Source organism: Cuculus canorus, chromosome 1 (genome assembly GCF_017976375.1).
Source record: "Cuculus canorus isolate bCucCan1 chromosome 1, bCucCan1.pri, whole genome shotgun sequence".
Taxonomy (NCBI): Eukaryota; Metazoa; Chordata; class Aves; order Cuculiformes; family Cuculidae; genus Cuculus; species Cuculus canorus.
Window position 1 is genome coordinate 170,526,859 of NC_071401.1, and position 20,681 is coordinate 170,547,539.

Sequence of the window (20,681 nt, forward strand, 5' to 3'; positions counted from 1 at the left end):
CCCTTTTCTCCCCACAGTGCTGCCTCTGCAGCTGCACGGCTGCTACGCTGACACAGTGATGCTGTGATGGTGGCCCTACCATGCTGCGGCATATAAACACATCAATACACCAGATACATCTATTGGTGCTTTGGTGCTAACTCAGGAACAGGTAATACGACATAGCAGTAAGTGTGTATGCAAGCTTTAAGTTGCACCATTTTAAAAAAGGAGAGGGAATGAATCCTTTCTTACACGTGCTAACGGTACCCCTGTGCCTCCCTCCCTAGCTCACCTTGTCCCAAACAAATTCATGGGTAAGCGCGCTACTCCCAAGAGTTAGATAATTTGGTGCCCTTCTCTGACACGGGGAATTCACACCAATATATTTCACTTTCCTCTTTCATCGATTAAAGCAGCAAAAGATGGTCTGTCTTCAACAATTTTTATAAATGAAGAGAAGCCAATCTTATTATTTTTAATTCTTCAGAGAAAGAATAGTGCTTAAAAGCAGATGTTTGAAGCCCTCACCTGCAAGACACATGTTCTGGGTCCATGTCTTTGCTTCAAGTACTCTTTAAATGAACTGATTGCATCACCAGACCTACCTCCAGAATTAAAGGTTTGGAAGATGTAGGAATGAGCTAAATCATCTTTAAATACAGGTAACTTGACCTATTATATCAGTAATAAATCAAACGAACCAGAAGAGACTTAAAATTTCCCACGATTGCATGAATACCTAGTCAGAAGGGCAGCAGTGCAAAACTCATTACTCAGTTCTGCACTCATTAATGTTTGAATTACTAAGGTACTGAAATGCAGTGCAGATGGAACATTAACTTTATGGAAGGTAATGAATTCAAATTCAGAAACCAACCTTTTCCTTGCACCACTGTAAAAATATTTAGCATTTACAATATACATATAAATGTCTTCAAAGTATTGAAATATTGTAATGAATTATGAAACTGCTAGAAGTAGTACTCATATTGCATACCCCTATGCTGAAGACAAAGGGACAAAGGAACCAAGGAAAGGAAAAAGGTTAAGTGAGTATCTGAGGCCCAAAAATAGGCTGTAGAAGGAAGAACTGGAATTAGGCTTCAAACACCGATACTTTTTATCTCCCAAAACACATGCCCTCAAAAAGAAGGAAAACAATTCAACCTGTGTATGTACCTCTACCATAATAAAACCAAAAGCGCTTGGGCACTTAATACCACTGACATAGAGGTTCTGTGAAAAAGTGGCTCACAAAGAATATTTTATTAAGTAATATGGTAAAGAAGAGCAAAATATAGCATCATCTATTGCCTGATTAGTACCAAACATGCACCTTTCTTATTCTTCACAAAAGATAAATCCATATGAATAGTATGGCAACAAGAATCTGCTAACATGTTACCACATTTTAGTGATAGCTACAGATGTCCCATGCATAAAATATAACCATGTCTAGTCACCATAGGACACAACTCTGATGGGCAGGAAGGGCAAAGGGAGGGAGAGAATGGCCTGCACAGGTCCTGCCGCTTGCTATCCATGATACAGGGAACCGATTAATGGTGTGAGAAGGAAGGAGGTGAGGTTGCATGTTACCTGCCCTCCACTTATCCATTCCCTTCTCAGCAATCGCAGTTCTGACACAGTCTCCTAATCCCTTTATGACTGCCTCTTGAAAGAATTAAGGACACTTTCACTTTTCCTATTTACTTAACCTGCTTGATTCTAAGAAAACACATTCACATAAGAAATAATATTTCTTATTCTTCTTACCAACGTCCTCTCTGACAGAAGAAAATAGGGCATAATTACCTCTGTTGTAAAGTCAGTAGTCAACCATTTTACAAAGTGTTCACACATTTCCATCTGCTTCAAATCTTTATAATTACTCACATATTTACTGGAAAAGCTGTAGGGTAGTGCGTATACAGGTTTTCAAGGTCATGGGTTGTGTTGGAGACAACTTAGTGTTTCATAAGGTGAACAGAACTACTAAAAAGAACTTACTTTAGGCTTCATCCCTATAGACATGGAAGACTGTTGATAATCTGAAGACAGAAAGTAACTGTACTGAAAATTATCACAAACCAGTAAGACTGATCATGGAAATTGTGTATTTTCAACAAGAGAAAATCAACTGTAAAGAATGCCTGGACAGCATATGCAAAAGGAACAGCATCTGAGTGGAAGGCAGTCCCCAAACTTCATTCAGCAGCAGTTTAGGAGAAGTCAAAGATTTACCTAAACTAGGAGCAATTGCCCGCAGAAAGTCACAGAAGATACTCAAAGGACCAAAGAAAGTCTAATGGGAGAAAACAAAGATTCAGAATATTATAGCCAGCCTAACTGCAGGAACCAGCAAGTTACTAGAAAAATTGTTTAAAAATCCAGTCACCATTGATAGTCCTCGTGGCCTATGAGACTTTCTAACTTTACTCCTGACCTCCTGAAATAAACACTTAGGAATATGTGCATGTATGTATATATGTCTATATCCATGGAGGATAACAAAGAAAAGGCATGATCCTGCTGCCATGTATTATCTGACAGAACTTCTACGGGCCAAGAAAAGCTAAATTATAATGAAGTTGTTCAATATGAATCATCTCAGATGAAATTTGCTTCCTTTGTTGGAAAACTGGCTGACTATATCAGCAGCAGCAAGGAGAGACACGGCAGGATTTGGACATTGATTATGAAACTCCCGATTGCAGCAACACGTGACATATGCCACATGCAAACTAACCTTAGTCAAAATGCAGTGGTTGCACAAAATGCACGGTTAGAGAATAATTATTGGTATTTAAACACAACTGGGCTGGAATATACTCAGGCAATCTGTAATGACCCATTCTATGCATTGGCTGGAGGAATGCTTAGGCCCTTTAGGAAGAATCCAGAAGTGAGGGACTTTCCACAATGGCAGGAGGAGTGGAAATGTAATTGATGAACTTGAGAAATCAGTCAGATTAAATTCATTAAGACAAAAGTATTTCTTGGGAATGCAGGATTAAATACACAAATAATATAGTAAACAAATTAGCAGTGTGGTTTAACAAGGAGGTGGGGAGAGGACACAAAAAGATCTAGAAGCTTTAGTAAACTTCAAATTAAATACAGTGGTATTGTCAAAAAATAAGCAAATAAACCACAGAATAATTCACATTGGAAGGGAGCTCAGGAAGTTTCCATTCCAACCCCAGCTGAAAGCAGGAGCTGTGAGGTGAGACCAGGTTGCCCAGAGCTTCATCCAGCCAGGTCTTGAAAGCCTCCAATGAGAGAGACAAGACAGCCTCTCTGAGCAACCTGTTCCCTGCCTGCCTGTCCTTACAGGGAGAAAGTTTCTCTTGTCATGCAGTCAGCACTTCTCCTCTTTCAGTTTTTGTACACAAAGTTGCCTTTTCTCCAGCCAGCCCCGGTCTCCCAGCCTCTCCTCAGAGGGCAAGTGCTCCAGCTCACGATAGTCACCAAGATGGTCGTGGCCCTCTGCTGAGCTTCCTTCTCCTAAATAAAGAACTAGGTATTTAATAAAAATAGTATATTGTAACACACGGGAAGAAACTTTTGTGCTATTCACAGCCACCAGTGAGGTCATATATGGGGCGGCATCCAGTTTCAGCCACTGCACTTTGAGGATGGAAGCACATTGAGGGAATCCAGGAGAGATTAATAAGGACAAACAGAAGCCTACAAAACACCAGGGCGTGCCCCTGGTCAGGTTAACGTGCTTCCCCAATGGTCTGTTCACCCCTAAGCTGGTCCGAGCTGTTGGCGACTCCTGGTCTTCTGCTGCCTTCTCCAACTGTCTGTGGCGAGGCTAGCCCTCTCTCACACTTGCACATCACAGAGCTATTACATGGGAAGAAGAGGATCTCCAGAATGTAACTTCTGGACTTATTCCCCTGCCACCTCTTTCACTATGTCTCACCAAAGGGTTGAGCCTTGGGAAATTGCTCTCATCTCCTCCTGCTTCAGCCCCACTGAGGCACAAAGGAGAGGAACAGCAGCAAACCCTGTTCCCTCTGATGCACATTATCTACCTTGGGAAATATAATTCAGTCTAGTTCCAGAAATTAGGAGAATTTTTGATCAAATTCCATAAAAATCACTCTTGGCATAGCGAAAAATCTTTAAAGGTGCAACAGCTGAGAGAAACAAACGAAAATTGAATGAACAAGGCTCTCTGGTCCCTTTTGTAATAGTCATTTCAAATATTTTAGGACTGCGGGAGAGCAGTTGTGCCTTCTCAATAGATGCTTCTTTGCTGAACACTCCCAGAGCTCTAGGTTCTGTGCATCTCTACCTCTTCCTCCACTCAGAGCCCTACTTTGCACATTTTCCTCCAACAAGAAGAAACTAATAACACAGCTGTGCTGCTCTCTCACCCAGCAGATACCTTCGTTCATGCAATGGTCATCTTCTCTGGGAGGCAGTTTCCATCTGATTTCTATCCAGTAATGCAGGAGTTGGGTTCCTGCTGGGGAGGACCATCTGAGACTCTTCCCAGAGGTTTACTAATGCTGCAATTGTCCTGCCCAGCTCCTGGAGGGGCAGATTTACAGCTCCACAACCTCTGGCGAGCAGGCAAGCCTCTTCCGATTGACAACACCCCTTCTACTGCCACTGCTAGCTACAAGCGTGCCTCAGCCTGTCAGCCTTGCACAGAGCATACAAACTTCTGGACAAATACCACTGATAAGGATTATGAGACTTCAGTCCCTGAGCATTAGATACTGTTATCTACACTTTAGCAAAAAAAAAATAAGGCAACAAAAAAACGTAGACTCTTTCTGAAAAGCACCTCAAACTCTAAGTACAACGTTTTTTTTTTTTCAGCAGCTCAAAAATATAAATGTTAGATATTAAAATTCAGCTCTAAATCTGAAATACTCAGATTTTCAATAAGAACAGAGTTAATTTGACAGTAGAAACTACCTCATTCTCTCCATTTTTCATACAAACTTTCCAATATAGAGCTTTTAGCTCACCAGACGAGTGTGAAAAACAGTAAATTAATAAAGAATATGCTTCCCCATCTTGAAAGAACATCTGTCTGCTTCTTGGTGTATTATTTATGGCATCAGTTTGGATCATTAATACCAAGTATAGAAACAGCTTCCTTAATTCCATATGCTGAAGCAGCATGTAGGTATGATCCATATTCCATGGTTTTATTTCTAAAATGATAGCTTCTGTAATAGTCTTTAAAAAAAAGTATCTTTTTATTCAGACAGAAGTTACTTAGATTTTTCATAATGTCGTTATCAGACTACTTGTACATTAAATACACAATACTCAAAAGGTTTACAGATGAAAGTCTGTCGGAAATTGCAGTCCAAAATACAGCACTCCAGCATTAATATCTATCTATCTGAACTAAAAGCCAACTGTCAGTAACATCTACACCATACAACAAAAATATATATAAAATATATATATATAAAATAATTGCTGCCTATATATATAAATATATATAATTTGCTGCCTCAAAATGTACACTATCTCATGCTTATAAAAAATGGAAGTAAGAAACCTTAGGAATAAAACCAGAATGAAATAACCTAGACAACAGAATTTTTGTATTTACCACTTCTTAAATCCACTGGTAAATAATTCTGTTATTTTGCCTGTAATATCCACCATTCATAAAACAATCTTCATTGCTTCTTAGATAATCTCATTTTACGCACCAATAGTCTCCCGGTCATATATTCCTTCATTCACTGTAATCCTTAAATCCTTCCAAAGCAGAGAAGGAGACAGGAAAACAAACAAGAAACAAACAAATAAAAAAAATGCCATACTGTGGTTAAAAGTTAAAAAACTAAAGGTGGGTCTTATGAGACAAGTTTTATTTTTGGCTCCTTTGAACTTTCAATGTCATCTTAGCAAACCTGCAACGTCCCTGTACATTAGTTTTCTTAGATATAAAATGGAAAACATGATAGTAAACCACTTAGCCTCACAGTGCACTGGAAATATGAATGCATCGGTATCTGTGAAGTATTTGGAAGGTATTATTGAGTTAAAGGCTTATTTCAGAAAGAAGAAAAATTATTTCACAATTTTCGTATAAACCTGTCCTTGCTAATTGTCTTGCTTTTACTATGCTTTTCCTCTATTGTAGATAAAGAATCTCAGATACTAACTCCATTTAAATGACTATCTCCTGTGTATCGATCCTGATCTGACAATGAATTATTGTACCTTACAAAATAATGTTACAAAGCAGAATCCAAATAATCAGGCTAGCTTTATTTCAAACTACTACCCAGTCATTACAATGACCTTACATTTAAGTTATCTTATATTCTAGAAAAAGAAAAAAAATAAAGGAAGAGCCCTCAGACCGTGAGAACAAAGAATCCAGAAAGGCTTTCAAAATGAAGTCTGAGTTCAGCATTTCTGAGAAACAACTTCTCCTGCCAGCATTTATGAATAATTTTTCCAGCTCCCTTGAGATCCCTCCTTTAAGACAGCCTCCCATCACAGCCCACTGGGGTGCCCTGACTAGGTTTATCCTACCAGAAAGCATAATCTGACTCATTACCTGTTTTTCCTCCCAGAGGCAGACACAGCCCGAAGCTTTCCCCGGAGCTCTAAAGAGGTGCCCACTCATCACCTCCCAACATGACAGACGTCTCCCCATGTTGGGGTGCACAGCAGGTTCAGCTCCATAGGGAAAACATGTGTCAGCACCCAGCTCCGCAAGGAGTGGCATGGGCAGAAGTGCTCCTGCATCTCCCTGCCTGCCTGACACAGGAGAGGATGCTTTTGGCCCTCGTTGCCGGCTCAGGGCACAGTGCAGTGCTCCGAACACCACAGTGAGAGGTCTTATGGACCACAGTGGCTAAAAGCACCATATGTCACTGGCTGGAGCAGTAAACAGCAATAGCCTCAGGGCTGGCAGTCTGGGATATGCTTGCAGCTAGTACCTAAAGTTTCTCTGCTACCTGGAGAATTACAAATCCTAAAGATCTGACATTTTAAGTGGTGTATTTTAATGAACTTAGCTATGCTTCCTTTTAACCTCCAAAGTTCTTCCTATAAATATGTATTTCCCTCTGCCTCCTGATTCTCGGTGTGAATGAAGAGCCGAGTCCCTACAGTGGGACTCCTCCTATTGATTTTGGTTCCCAAGTCCTTAGGCTTTGCCTGTATGATTTCAGTTCTATTTTAAAAGTTTAGGTAATCTTAAGAGAAACCTCAGTTATTTTAAACTATGTTAATTTGATCATATTAACCTACAGTTTGCAGGCCCAGAATTTAACATCCACAGTCAAAGATGACTCAGACTTCTCATTCCTTTCTGGATTTTTTTTTCCTTTTTTTTTTTTTGAAAACAAACCATCTCACAAAGTTCTGTATTACCTTTTTGGCAGTTGTGATTTATCGAACTAGATGTCAAAGACTTTCAAAGTTGGATGACCAACTGGAAAGTTGGATGACCAAATCTGTTCCAGCAGGCAATCTAACTTGGTTAGACTCACTGTTTATATTAGGATTTTCTCTTCTTAAGTTGCAAACAATCTGCTAGGGAACTGTGAATGAAGGTACACACTGGCCTTGAGACAAAAACACCCACATAAAGTAAATCTGAATCAGTGCTTCCTCCAAGAAACTAAGTGCTGTATTACTTACAAGAAGATTTGGTTATGGTTTAGAGGATTGTTAAAACCCATATAGCAGATCAAAGGAAAATAGATTTAAACTGATGAGCTCGTTGTCTTAACAAAAGCTAGCTGATATCTGATGCAAAGTTCAACACACTTCATGACTTCCATGTAAAAGTTTAGTGAAAACACAGGCCATAGAAAAGACAGAAACAACAGATCTCACCATTTTCTCAAAATACTTTCAGGTTTTAGATTGTAAATTGATAGTCTTATCCTAACATTTCTGACATAAAATTAAGTTCATGGAAGCAATCCATGAATAAGCTCTCAATACCACGTTAGCCTCTCTCTTTAAGGCCATAAAAATATCCATTAATCTCATCACAAAGAACACACTCAAAAACCTTTCAAAAATCACAGCACCAAACGTGTCTTTATGCACATCTGTCTACTACAGCAACCAGTAAACATGCAGAATCATACAGCAGCATGCAAACAGCCTAGCAAATAAAAGGTTAAGACAAAGAACATTCCCAAAGCAATTCCAATAATATCTCTAGATCATTCTGTTTGTGACAAATATTCTAGCTGGATGGGCTGGTATCAGCTCAGAAGTTGTTGTTGATCTGACATAAGTCAAAGGAACCTGCAAACTACAAGGAGGAAGTTGCTAGATAAAAATAAAAAAGCATGGAGCAGAAGGCTCATGTTAGGAATCAGTTTTATGTCCTTTTTTTTTCCAAAATGAATTATTTTACCTTTAATTTCAAAGGGGGTTTGGGGGAAAAGATTGCAAGAAATATAGTTCATTTTAGCAAAGCACATATTGCAAAACATAAATTTTAAGATCTATTTTTGGGTAGAATGGTTGAAGAAATAAATCCCTGATTAGCCTCTTAATGGGGTGAGTCCAATTTAGTGAGAATAATCACCAGAGGGAGTCATTGACTTTCCCATTAAAATCAAAGGGAATCTCACATGCCTGGAGAAGAGGAGAGTGCAGAATTTGGGGGCAGAACTGAGAAAGACTCCAAACAGATTGGAGTTCAGGGACTAACACAAAACACTGTTTTATGGATTTCATCTGAATCCATTTTCCCCTTTGTAGTCCCAAAGGATGACTGCTATATTCCATAGTGAAAGTTAGACAGAAGGCACTGAAGTCATCCATCAGTGGGTACACACTCCAACAACAACAAAAAAGAAATCCCAGCACTTAATAAGTTTTAAAGTGGTTCGGACTGATGTAAATACTAAGTGCTCATTTTTCTATTTGGATACGGAACATATCACAGTCCTTCTAGAAAAGCAGTTATTAACAGCCCAAAGAAAATCTCCAGATGCCATATATTACAGTGTGTCATATCTCTTGGGAACATTAGGCCTTCAGGAAAAGAAAAGAGTGAAAAAGAGACAGGGAGAATTGCTAGTATGTTTTCTGAGGTTGTTTTGTTTTGGTTTGTTTCTTTCAATATTCGTGACTAAAAGATGAAATGAGGATAGGGATTTATGAACCAAGTAATAAAATGAACTAAGTCGATGAATCAGTTTACAACACCTAGAATTCATGACCTTCAAAGAAATACTTTCATGTTAAGAACTGGGCTTTTCCTTGCTGGGCTTCAGCTCAACCTTGTTCTTGCCACAAAATCTCAGCAGACTTTGGTTTGAAAACAAGTTCATTCACCAGGCAACTTTACCCTTAATTCTGTACAATAAGATCATATAGCAGAAAATTAGGAGATTAAAAAAAGGCAAGGAAACAGCACCACCCAAGCAAATGCAATTTCACTTCCCTAGAAATGTCCTTTGAACAAATGGAATTCAATTTGTTTTTGTGTTCCGAGGTAACAGCAGCACCTTGTTTGGCTTGTTTATTTAATTACTCCTTCTTGTTCATGCAATTAGCTGAGAGACTGCAGCCTTTTATTCATTATGTTAACCATAACATAGTTATTTGCATAGCTGTTTCCATTTTGAGGCTGAATTTTGGATAGAGGCTCTATTTTGGGCTGTGGCAGGCAGAGAACCTCTGCAAAGCCTCACACAGGGCAGAATGCAGCAACTTGCTCCTTTGTGCAGTGAGTTGCCTCAGGAGCCAAACTGCCTGCCCATCTCCTTCTGACAGCAAACTAAAGCCCCATTTCCACCTTGTGCTGCAAAGCACCACAAGGTTTAAGAGCTGGCTGTCTTTCATCATATGTACAACCAAAAAAAGCAGAGTTCATCCTAAAGCCTTTTCGCCAACAGGCTGTCCAAGCTTAACTTTACTGCCCTTTAGAATGATAGAAGACATCACTCTGGTCAAAGTATGCTCGATATAAAATTATCAGCACTCTTCTTGTGGTTGGGTCAAAAAAGAGATGGAGGTTACTTCAGGCTTTCTTTCATGAACAGTTTGATTTAACGTCCAGTTGAGTCTAGCAGCATTGCAACACTCAAATGAGTTGCTGCACAGTTAAATCTTTTTCCAAAAACCCAAGATATATCCCTAGATTACAAAGTTTAGCAGAATGCTGACCCTCTCCATTAATAAATGCAGCAGTCACCACCCCTCCAGTTCTCTGAGTTCTGGCAGTAAACTGTCAGCTTATTTTTATCTAGGCTGCTCAGAAAGTAAGGAATCTGCATCTTCTTACAGAAACAATAGGCAGGGCCAATGCTGGTGGGATTCTGCATGCTCTGCTGCACAGGAGGCACCTTCCTCTCAGGCTCCAGGCACCTAAACACCCCCAAAATTCTATTCTTCAGGAGAAACTGCACACCAACTTACACTATTTGAAACATTGAGAACAGGAACAGACAGCTGTGGAAAATTGTCAGTTTTTGCAGTTTACAAATCAGCCTTCATACACGACCCACAGCTACGGTTAGGTTCAGTTCTGTAAGCAATCGCAGCAAGGCACAGCCTTTAAGTGGCATCGTTTTAATCCTACCTGTGCCATCTGTCTCTCCAGCTTTGAACGCGGAATATCATCAAAATAGTTTTCATTTCTTCTTCTCCTTGCATCGCCCTGCATGATAATGTGAGGAACGTCCAGGGAGCCACCAGTAGTGAAAGTGCTTTGGCTAAGTGACGGAGACAACTGAGGAGGAGTGTGGTTACCGCTGGGTTCCTGGAAAGAAAGGAGAAAAATGCAGCGTAAGAAGAAGAGCATATTCCTAACTTCAAACTACACATTTAAAAGTATGTTTTAATTATTCATAAACAAAAAAATAAGGAACAGTTCCCAAAGTAGAGGTTACTGTAGTAGAACTGTTGAGATTTGCTATTTAAGGTGCTGAGCCCATGTGGAAAGAGAAATAATTCACTATTTCCACAAACTATTGGCAAATTCACTCTCCAAAACCTCCTTGTGTAATATATACTCCCTTCTAGGACTGCTACAGAGATAAAACAATGAGTTACTTCTTGTCAAGGCCCAAATAAAGCCATGATTTAGGACTAGCTATTTCTAAGATGAAATACATTCTCAACACTCCTGAGCAGCCACTCTGAGCAGTGAAAGTGATTTGAACTATAGCAACATCTCTTCTTGGAAAAAAGAAATGCATGAACATTTACAAAATATAGATACTGCGTCTGCAATTTTTATAGGTCTTGCAGAACATCCGTTTAACTTGAAGTACTGGATATCAGAAACAAGATAAATAACGATTCCTAGAGTGCAGGAAAGCCTCAGAGTACAAATATTGCACCAGGCTTTTCTTGTAATCTGTGCTGAATTGTGACCTTGTACCAATCAGTGTGCAAATACCACAGCGAATTGATACATGAACTCTATCTAATAAACCACTAAACACGTCCTCTCGATTATACTTTTTACCAGGATCTGCCACCACACTGCTCACAGCCAGCCGCTATATGTATGTTTAGAAACACCTGTTCTTATGCACACCACATCACTCGTTCAAATACCAGTTACAAACATCGATGCCTACCTCCACCGTTCAACACTGTCCTGGAGATCACAATCAGCAGGAGCAGAGCTACAGTGTACACCATCCCAGTGTGGACTGTAAACCACTGTCATAGCAACTGGATGGGGAAACATATTCTGCTCTCGTGATGTAGGTTACTGGGCCAAATTTATCTGACACTACAGATTTCTCTGATATTAAGTTCTTTGGAGGCAGAGCATACCCAGGAGTGTGTTTGCACAGTGCAGACCTTGTCTAAATAACCTGTTGCAGTAATGATATACTTCAGTGCTGAACAACAAAAAGGGACTTTAAGATATCAGAGGAAGCAAAGACCTGCTCCAGCGTGCATGGAAGGTAAAAAATCTGCCTTTTTATTTAAAGAAAGAATCAAAATGGATATTTCATGCATGATCACATTGAAGCAAATGTAATTCTGAAAAACATCAAGGTATTTTATGCTGTTAAGAAGTAAGATCTGGTGTAAGAAATCAGAGAGGTGTAATGTCTTCCAAATAGAAGGGAAACTTGCAATTCTCTGTCTGTGTCCAAGTGATAGTGACATCTGACATTAATATTTGAACTGTAGGAGTCTATATGACATTATTCCTTGCAATCACAGTAACTGATTAGTATTTTCCATGTTGGTTGACTAAAATCAGGGATATACAGTTGATTAGCTACTTCTAATTAACAGGGGATTTTTATGGTTTTTAATTCTCTAGTTCCCTACGATCTGAGACAAGCACTCGACATTTCCCAGGGCAAAGAAAGGAGTGTTTTCCTCCTAGGAATAATCTTTTTCCCTCCTTCACAAAAACCCACCTACATTTGGCCCAGTTAAGAGCTGCTGAAAAGCTGTAGTCTGCACATGCTCTGAAGATTTGGTGAGGCATAATCTTTAAAACCTAACCTCCACCAGCCCAAATCCAGCTAGATGATGCAAATGCCTCTGCCCTGAAAATAACCTGAGTACAGGTGCACCAAACAAGATCCTTTCTCATGACTACTACCTGCCGCTCCAGCCAGGTAGGTAACCTCTATTCGCTCCAAATCACGATTCACCCACTGTTAGTAGACTGATAGGGCGATCAGCACATCAAAGTGACAGATGACCATGCAATGCACATACACATTCCAGCTCTCATTAAGCTTTTCTTATTCTATCTAAATGCATATAAAGAGGAAATTCACTCAGAGATCTATATCGGAAGACTGTTGGCAAGGCAATACTGATAAGAATTACAAAGTCAAGAAATAAAAGAAATACGGCGCCTTTGCATATGGAACAGTATGTAATTGTATGATTTTATGCTATTTTCTCAAAGTTGTCCTTCACAGCACAGATGGATCCTCAACTGTGCAGCATGTTGTCATATACTCAGCACTGTGTTATCATTAGCTATCTTGTAGTCAGTATTTTATTCTCACCTTGTTTCATGGCCTCAAACCCCTTCCCTAAACTCTATTCAGATCCTGCTGTGAAGACAGGATGACTAATATCGTCATTTCCATGATGCTCATAAGTGCTTTACAAATGTAAATCAATTTATTTTCATCATGCCCTGTGACTTCTGGCATTTTATAATCACAGCATTAGTGTGGGGGACTGAGGCACACAGACAAAGGTCAAAAAGTATCAGTCACTTTGGATGCCTAACTACAATATCTATTGCCTGATTTTCCAAGTGCTTGTATCCAAAACACCACTTCTATTGATCTAATTTGCAGCACTGTGTGCTCAGCACTTGTATAAATCAGACTCCAGACTCCAGTCAAATATGGAGGATATTTGCAACATACAATTAGTGACTGTTTATGAGGCAATTAGCTAAATAACTTACCAAGCGTTATCCAAGGGCTTTGTGGCAAAAGCAGGTGTAAATTTGTACTTTCATAGCTATAGCTATTCCTTTAATCACGAGTTTCTCTCTCATTCTTCCTTCATTCCTCTTCCTCACTCCACACCCGCTTTCTCCTCTCCTTAACAAATCTGCAGACCAGGCATGGATGCCTGTGCAGGTGCTATCATGTCTTTAGCACCATACTGCTGTTAGTCACCAGGAATTCATATCATGTTCCACCCTGTAGTGAATGCACGGATACATGCCCTGCAGGGATGCCTGATCACATACTTCACTACTGAAATCTGCTTAATCCCCATCTCTTACTCCTGCCAGTCAAGTAAAGCTGGAACCATGCTGGTCAGGGCTGGAGGGAGCTTAGGAGAACTGCCTGGGCACACCTCATGCCATACAGATTTGTCTAACCAGTTCCTAAAAACAGGAATTCTCTCTAGTGAATTAATTCTTGTGTTAAACTACCATTACTATTTCAATGCTTCCCCAAATTTTCAGCCTAAATTGTTGCTCCTTCAGTTTAAATTCCAGCCTCCAGTGCTGACCAAATGAGGAAGGGATTCCATGAATAACTCAGAAACTGGTCCTGTAATTAAAGGTTATAATGCACACAAGAAAGGAAAGCAAGATTGCATAGGTAACTTGAGATCTTAGTATTTTCTAACTTTTGAGTATATGACCTTGAAATTAACATAACTTTTCCTTAGTACCTACTTACTGTGGGAATAACACAGTTTGTGGATATTTATCACGTTTGTCGCTTTTCCTTAATATTTAAATGTTTTTTTCCTTTGAAGTATTTTAAAAGCTAATACAAAAAGAGTCAAAAAAGATGAAATGTTAGCCATGCTTAGGCTGACCTTGGGATGTTGAAAGTGGACTCTTTAAACAACAAACTGTCTTTTCTACTGATCTAGAGCAACCTGATCTAGTGGAAAGGGCATGGCCAGGGGGTTGGAACTAGGTGATCTTTAACATCCCTTCCAACCCAAACCTTCCATGATTCTATATAAATTGATCTTCTAGTACAGCAAGCAGTTTATTTAAATGAATTTTCAAGCTAAAAAATATTACGAACTACAAACTAAATATTATGTCCTCGTTTCATGTGAAATGGCAAAGTAGCAGCTGATGGGAAAGTAAATATCCAAACTCATGTCCTCCTCTTCAGGATTCTTCGTGAAGACTCCAATACCACAAGGTGATGAATGACATTTAGCACTTGGCCACAACAGTAGCTCTTGCTCTGGAGCAGCAGACCACTTTTTATCATTTTGGCTACAGATGGAGAACATCCAGTTTTCTCTTCACTATTAACTGAGAATATAAAGTCCTAACCAATAATACAGGCTGTGGAAACTTTCCCACCTGCTGAAGAGGAACTAATTCCCCAGTTCAGAGTACTGAAAGTATTGAGCAAAAATGTGCGACTTTCAAATTATTCTTCTCTCCTGGGAGTGTTTTAACACCTGCCATGCATCAGGAATCTTTCACATAATACATTTAAAAAAAAACCATAAGAAAAATACCCACATGTTTGTACAATATCCCTTAGAATGGGACGTTATAGACTTGCGAGACCTTTTGCAACATGGCATCAGGAATTTGGGGGAATATCTAAAATGCCTATACGTGGCATCTAAGGTAGAGCAGGGTGAAAACAGGCTGGCCACAGAAATTTTAAGTGTATGTGAAATAAGCCCTCATTCTGTCTTTCTCTATTTCTCTTTATACCAGGAAATTTAACTTGGGAGCATGGACACTCTCTGACATTTGGAAACTTAGTCCCAAATGACATTCCAGTCAGAAATGCAGCCCTGTGAAAATAATCAGACCCAATCAAATACAAAATATGTGGCCTAAAATATAAAAATAAGAAGTGTTGATATGAACTCCTTCGGAGAGAACACAGTAGGAAGGGGTCATCAGACCACATCTAGATAAGGGTAACAGACAGCAAGGAAGCAAGGACATTGCATAGGAGAAACCCAGAGAAGGTGGTATAATGAGAGGACATTAAATCTGATCAAGTGTGGGAAAAAACCCAGGGGCATTGCCACAAAGTATCTGAAAGAGGGAATACAAATTAAAGCCACAAAACTTTTCCTACTCTGAAACACCTTAATGACATATGCATTTTAACAATTTAAAGAGACTCTCTATAAAGCAAGCATAGAGCACATATGTCAAAAGTGCAAGCATTTGAAAACATGAAAGGAAAATGGTAAGTCTCCCTCTGCAATATCAATCAGTTGAGCTGGGATTCCTGTGGACAAATGTAGACATGCAGCTTGCACACACCTGGTCTTGATCTAGTATCTTGAACAGAGAAGATAAGCTGGTACTTCTAAGATACTATGCATCTCATCCTAATGTAGACATCTGAAACAGGTCAGATGAATCACCCTGTAAAAATGTGAATTATTTCTGCTGACTTTATAGTGAGGTGTGACAGAGCAGATAAGCCTAAGACATCAACACTGTAAACACCTGAAGTGAAGTAAGTTGAATCCCACTTGAGGAAGCCATTGTTTTCATGTGAATGTTATGGAACACTTGGTGACATTTTGAGAAATGCAAACAAATTCTCATGGGCACTCACCCTGAGGGTTATTGACCGAGGTGGTTTCTGAGGAGGATCTTCGTGAAGCCTGTCTCCCAAAGATGCCAGAACACGCTTTCGGTGGCCAATCAAGCTAATTTTTAAGACCTGAAACAATAATAAAAGAATATTTTGTTAAAAAGAAAACATTGTAATCATGAAATAAAGATCCACCCAAAGTGAAGCCATTTTCTCTTTAAACCTTTAAACAAGACAGTCCACAGGCTAAGCAGACAGAGAGCAGTACAAGGCAAACAAACAGCAGAGAAAATGAGAGCTAAGATAAAACAGAGGAAAAGACCTGTAAAATGGAGGCAGAAACCAGAGCAAGTATAGATGTGGAAAACTGGGAAAAAACACCAAAAAGGCCCACAAATGAATGAGGAGGAAAGGAATACGCAACAGGAAAAAAAGGCAGCAGAATAGGAGAGAAAACAAGAGAAGGAGAAGACTGGAAAAGGAAATGTAGAGGTGCAGGCAAACAGTGAGTGATGAAGATTAAAGAGATTCATGGGATGGATAAGGAAGACAAGGAGGAACAGCGAGAAAATGCTTAACGAGGGCAAGAAGGGAAAAAAGGAACTGCACAATGAATAAATGTTATCACTTTCAAATCTATTCACCATGCCTTTCACAAGTAGTCTCAAAGTGACACGTACAGTTTGCATTATCGGGTAGAATCATCCTTGGGTAAGAAACACAGGGTGGAAAAGCTTTGTCCTGGAGGTCTATTGCTTTTGTCAGATGCAATGAAAAAAATCTCTCTTGTGCACAGACCATCAGTGGGTAAGTTCAAATACCTTGCTCTTGTCCAAACTCCAGAATGCTGCCAAAAAGGTGTTCCAAATTTACTGCAATCACTCCCCTCTTATATCTCACAGTGTCCCTGCCACATACAAAGGCAGCACTGCTCTCAAGAAAACAGAGAGGGCAGAACTAACAAGTCAGAAACTTAAGCACTAGTGGAAAAATCATATTTCAATGCTATTCTTTAATGGGTACAAAGGCTTCAAAGTGTAAAGCAGCTCCAACTGTAGAAGCAAGCCTCTGTTCTGCACACAGCAGTGTCCTCACGTAACTCTTCCAGACTCTATATACGATTTCATACACCAGAGCTGCCTCCATTCCCTCTTTGAAGACAGTACTTCCCACTATATTTAGGACCACCACGTGTCAACACCCTTCAGTCGAGAGGAATTTCTTACTCAACCTAGAAAAATTAACAGTACCCCCAAAACCCTGAAACTGCTACCTCTTAGGTGAACAACTATCACAGCTTAAGCAGTACAACTATTAAAGACCTAACATTCACTAGCACAAACAAAACCTAAACCTCAGCAACTCCTATATGACATCCCTCAGATCTCAGGATATGGTACAGCAATATACTGTCATTGTTCTGGTGGATAAACTCCTGCCTGTCCATGGGCATGTGAAGTTCACACTTCCTCTGTCTCTGTACAGTTTGATACTGTTGGATATTAACAGCATCTTGTTTGCCCATATCTACAAAGCGATGGGCTATGACACGAAACAGATTACACCCTTCCTCTGAGAGGCAGCTTACAGGGTTGCTGCAGACTCTGCAGCTCAACAGCAGACCCAAGCCGCAGAGTCCCACAATCTTTCTATGTGCTCCATTAGTCTAAATCTGGAGAAAAGCAAGTGAAGCTGAGATGGCGCGGTACACAGAAAAATGCCAGAGGCATGTAGAAGACTTAGTTATGTATTCAGTTTATATTGAATGTTAAACACAGTTTATCTCCTTATTTAACTATATGAAACGTGAATGAACTACAACTGCTTTAAGCATTGCTCAGGTAATACACTTCAGTGAACCGGTTGCTTTTATTATGCTTTCCCAATCATCAAGAGAGTTTACTCAGAGATTTTTAAGTAAAGCTACAGTTCTTGGGTTGTTTCAAGGTCCTCAGCGCTTTATTAGCTATATCAAACCACACAAAGAAATTCTCTTCAACTTCACAGAGCAGTTGAACAACATGGGAAAAAAGGACACAAATCTTGAGGGATTTTGCACATAAGAGATCAGTAGATAGGTCAAAATGGTTTTATCATTTTAACAACTGTGCTCAATTTGAAAGCAATACATATCTTTGAACACTATAAGCACTGCTGAGCTTGTTCCACATTTTGTTTTTCCTATTAAAATGGTGGTCACCTCAAATCTGAAGTGGGAGGGATTTAAAGACGCAACCTAGAGAAACGTACGGTCCTCAGCCAACAGGCAGACGCAGCCCAGTCTCATCTGGACCACACACCTTGTTAACTGAAAACAACTGTATTCTTCTGGAAATGGACTCCCTAGTAATTTTCTTACCTGTTACTCAACTTGCCAATATAAAATACTGTTTTCTAAAACCCTTCTCTATTTGAGTTATGAGAGTATAACAAGCACCTGGAAATTCTGAAAACTTGTTCTGTGATGGATTATCCTTGACAGCATTTATCAAAAATGTCAAATATCACAAATATAGGTCAACGGTGTGCAGTGAAGTTGCCTAAAGCACTATATAGAAATATCTTAATGTTGTGTATCACATAACCTTTAAAAGTCTTGCACTTATTCAGCCCACAAGTTAGTTCCCTATGAATATTCTCTATATACCAAGTAATACTGAACATAGTAACACTGAACTATAAGGACAGTCGATATGATGCATCTAAGTGCTACGCGGTGAAGAATTTTGTCAAAAGGATTGTAGCCTACTTCATATATAACAATAAAATGAGCTTTACAGCATGGCTGCAGAAATCAACTACAACAGGTCATGAAACCCTTAAGAGTAGCTTAAGGCCCTCCACAACCTGTTGTTTTGTTACTGGGGCAAAAAGAAGTGTGTACATGACATGAGTCTTTCCACAACTACAGTAGGACACTTGAGACAAAAATAATGCAACTCCATCTCATATATTTTCTTATATTTGATATTATAATATAATTGAAGGAGAATGAGGCAAGAAATTTCTCCAAAGAAATGATACGTGCACACAAATTTAATCCTATTTTTACCTACATTTTCTCCAGTAATTAGCATACAAAGTGAAATTCCACTAGGAAACGTAAGAAATCCACAAATATAACCAACACAACACTTAGCATTTAGATTTCTGACTTAGTTGACAGATGTTTTAAAAAACAAACACATGTAGCCCAGTAGCTCCCTGATGACTGCATATGTGCAGATGCTGGAATTAACAAGTTATTCCATCTAAACCAGAGCATTATTTCTGCAACATTCTTCTGCCTGATCTTTCCTTCTGATTGAATAATATGACCCAATACTGCATTTTTATAATTATTCTGGGTTTTTTTTTAATGGGTATTATAAAGATTACTGAAATTCAAGACATCAATTCCCTTTGTTTTGGAATAATCTGGAAAGTTACTGTGTAGGGTAAAATTAGTACCATAATAGTGCAAGAGATCTGGACTAAACATGTAGCAGTAGTCAGACACTGGGAACTAGATACGAAGTGGAAAACTAGAGACTGATCAGAGTAGTGCTAGTAATTCTCCAGTGGCAGCATTAGACACTTCTAGAATTTGAAAAGAAAACATTGTAAATACAAGCCAACAAGGTGTGATCTTCCCATTTCTGCAAGTAAACAGACCAAAATGCTAGCTAAATTCAATTTTACTAACCATTTTACATTGCTTTGGAATAAACTCCAGGCTATCTGGACTTGTGGGTGAAGACTATATTGATTATTAGCCCTTTCCTGCCGCAATTCCATCCACAGGGTTAATCCTAAAACATAGCAGTACCCAGAATACCTAGGAAACAATCCCAGACCAACAAGTACACCTCACCTCATCACCATGACTGGTTTAACTGAAAATTTGAGAATGAATTACATATACACTTGCTATATAAATTCCCAGCACTTACAACTGCTCAAAATTTTGTGAATGCTATCCATAGAAATGGGGGGGGGGGTAGGGGTGGGGTAGGGGCAAAAAACCCTCATATCCCACATACTGATTGAAATTACATGATATAATAACTTGCATATTTTGAAAGATAAATACGCTCGAGTCAGCTGCAATATCGAATGCCCAGTGGCTTCTCAATGCTATACATAGCCAAATCCAGTCCAAACCATATTAAACTTCTGTTGCATTTTTTTTTTCACATAGAAATTCTTTATGCTCTTTCTTAACCTGACTGCAACTGCAGGTTCCTTCCAACTTGAAATTATAACAAACCCTTCCCATTTTTAACAGCGCAGGGATTTTCCTGTACAGCTTTGCACACTCAGCAAAGCCCAATCATGTGAAAATCGAGAGGCTCCGAAGCACCAGGAGATGAGAGATTCACTGCAAATCTGCAAGATGCAAGACTTCTATGGTTGCCACAACTGCAATGGAAGCAACTGTTTATTATGAATATGAAGAGACTTGTAAGAGACTTATGATTTCATATCATAATGATATAAAATATGTGCCATTATCTCCATGAATTAATTACCTAGCTGAAAACAGATGTCAGTTGTCTTGGTGACAGCATTTCACAAAGACAGATGGCTGCCTACTAAGTCCCGTTTTCATATGTTATCATGAGGAACTGATGTCTGCTTGGTGTTGCCCCCCTCCCAAATCATAATTTTGTTGTAGATCTCCAGTTTAAATGTATCAATAAGTCAGAGGCCAGAAGTCTTTTCCAAGTAAAGGCAATT

At 39.3% G+C, this 20,681-nt stretch overlaps 1 protein-coding gene across 11 annotated transcripts in view; it reads right to left on the bottom strand.

Annotated features, from left to right (window-relative positions):
- ANKS1B (ankyrin repeat and sterile alpha motif domain containing 1B) overlaps positions 1 to 20,681 on the bottom strand; it is a 427,137-nt gene that overhangs the window by 37,029 nt on the left and 369,427 nt on the right. For all 11 annotated transcript variants that reach the window (XM_054066137.1, XM_054066169.1, XM_054066129.1 and 8 more), the window contains 2 exons: positions 15,984 to 16,091; positions 10,538 to 10,717 (listed from right to left, as the gene is read on the bottom strand). In XM_054066137.1, the coding sequence (XP_053922112.1) occupies positions 10,538 to 10,717; positions 15,984 to 16,091 (288 nt within the window). The remainder of the gene's footprint in view (positions 1 to 10,537; positions 10,718 to 15,983; positions 16,092 to 20,681) is intronic.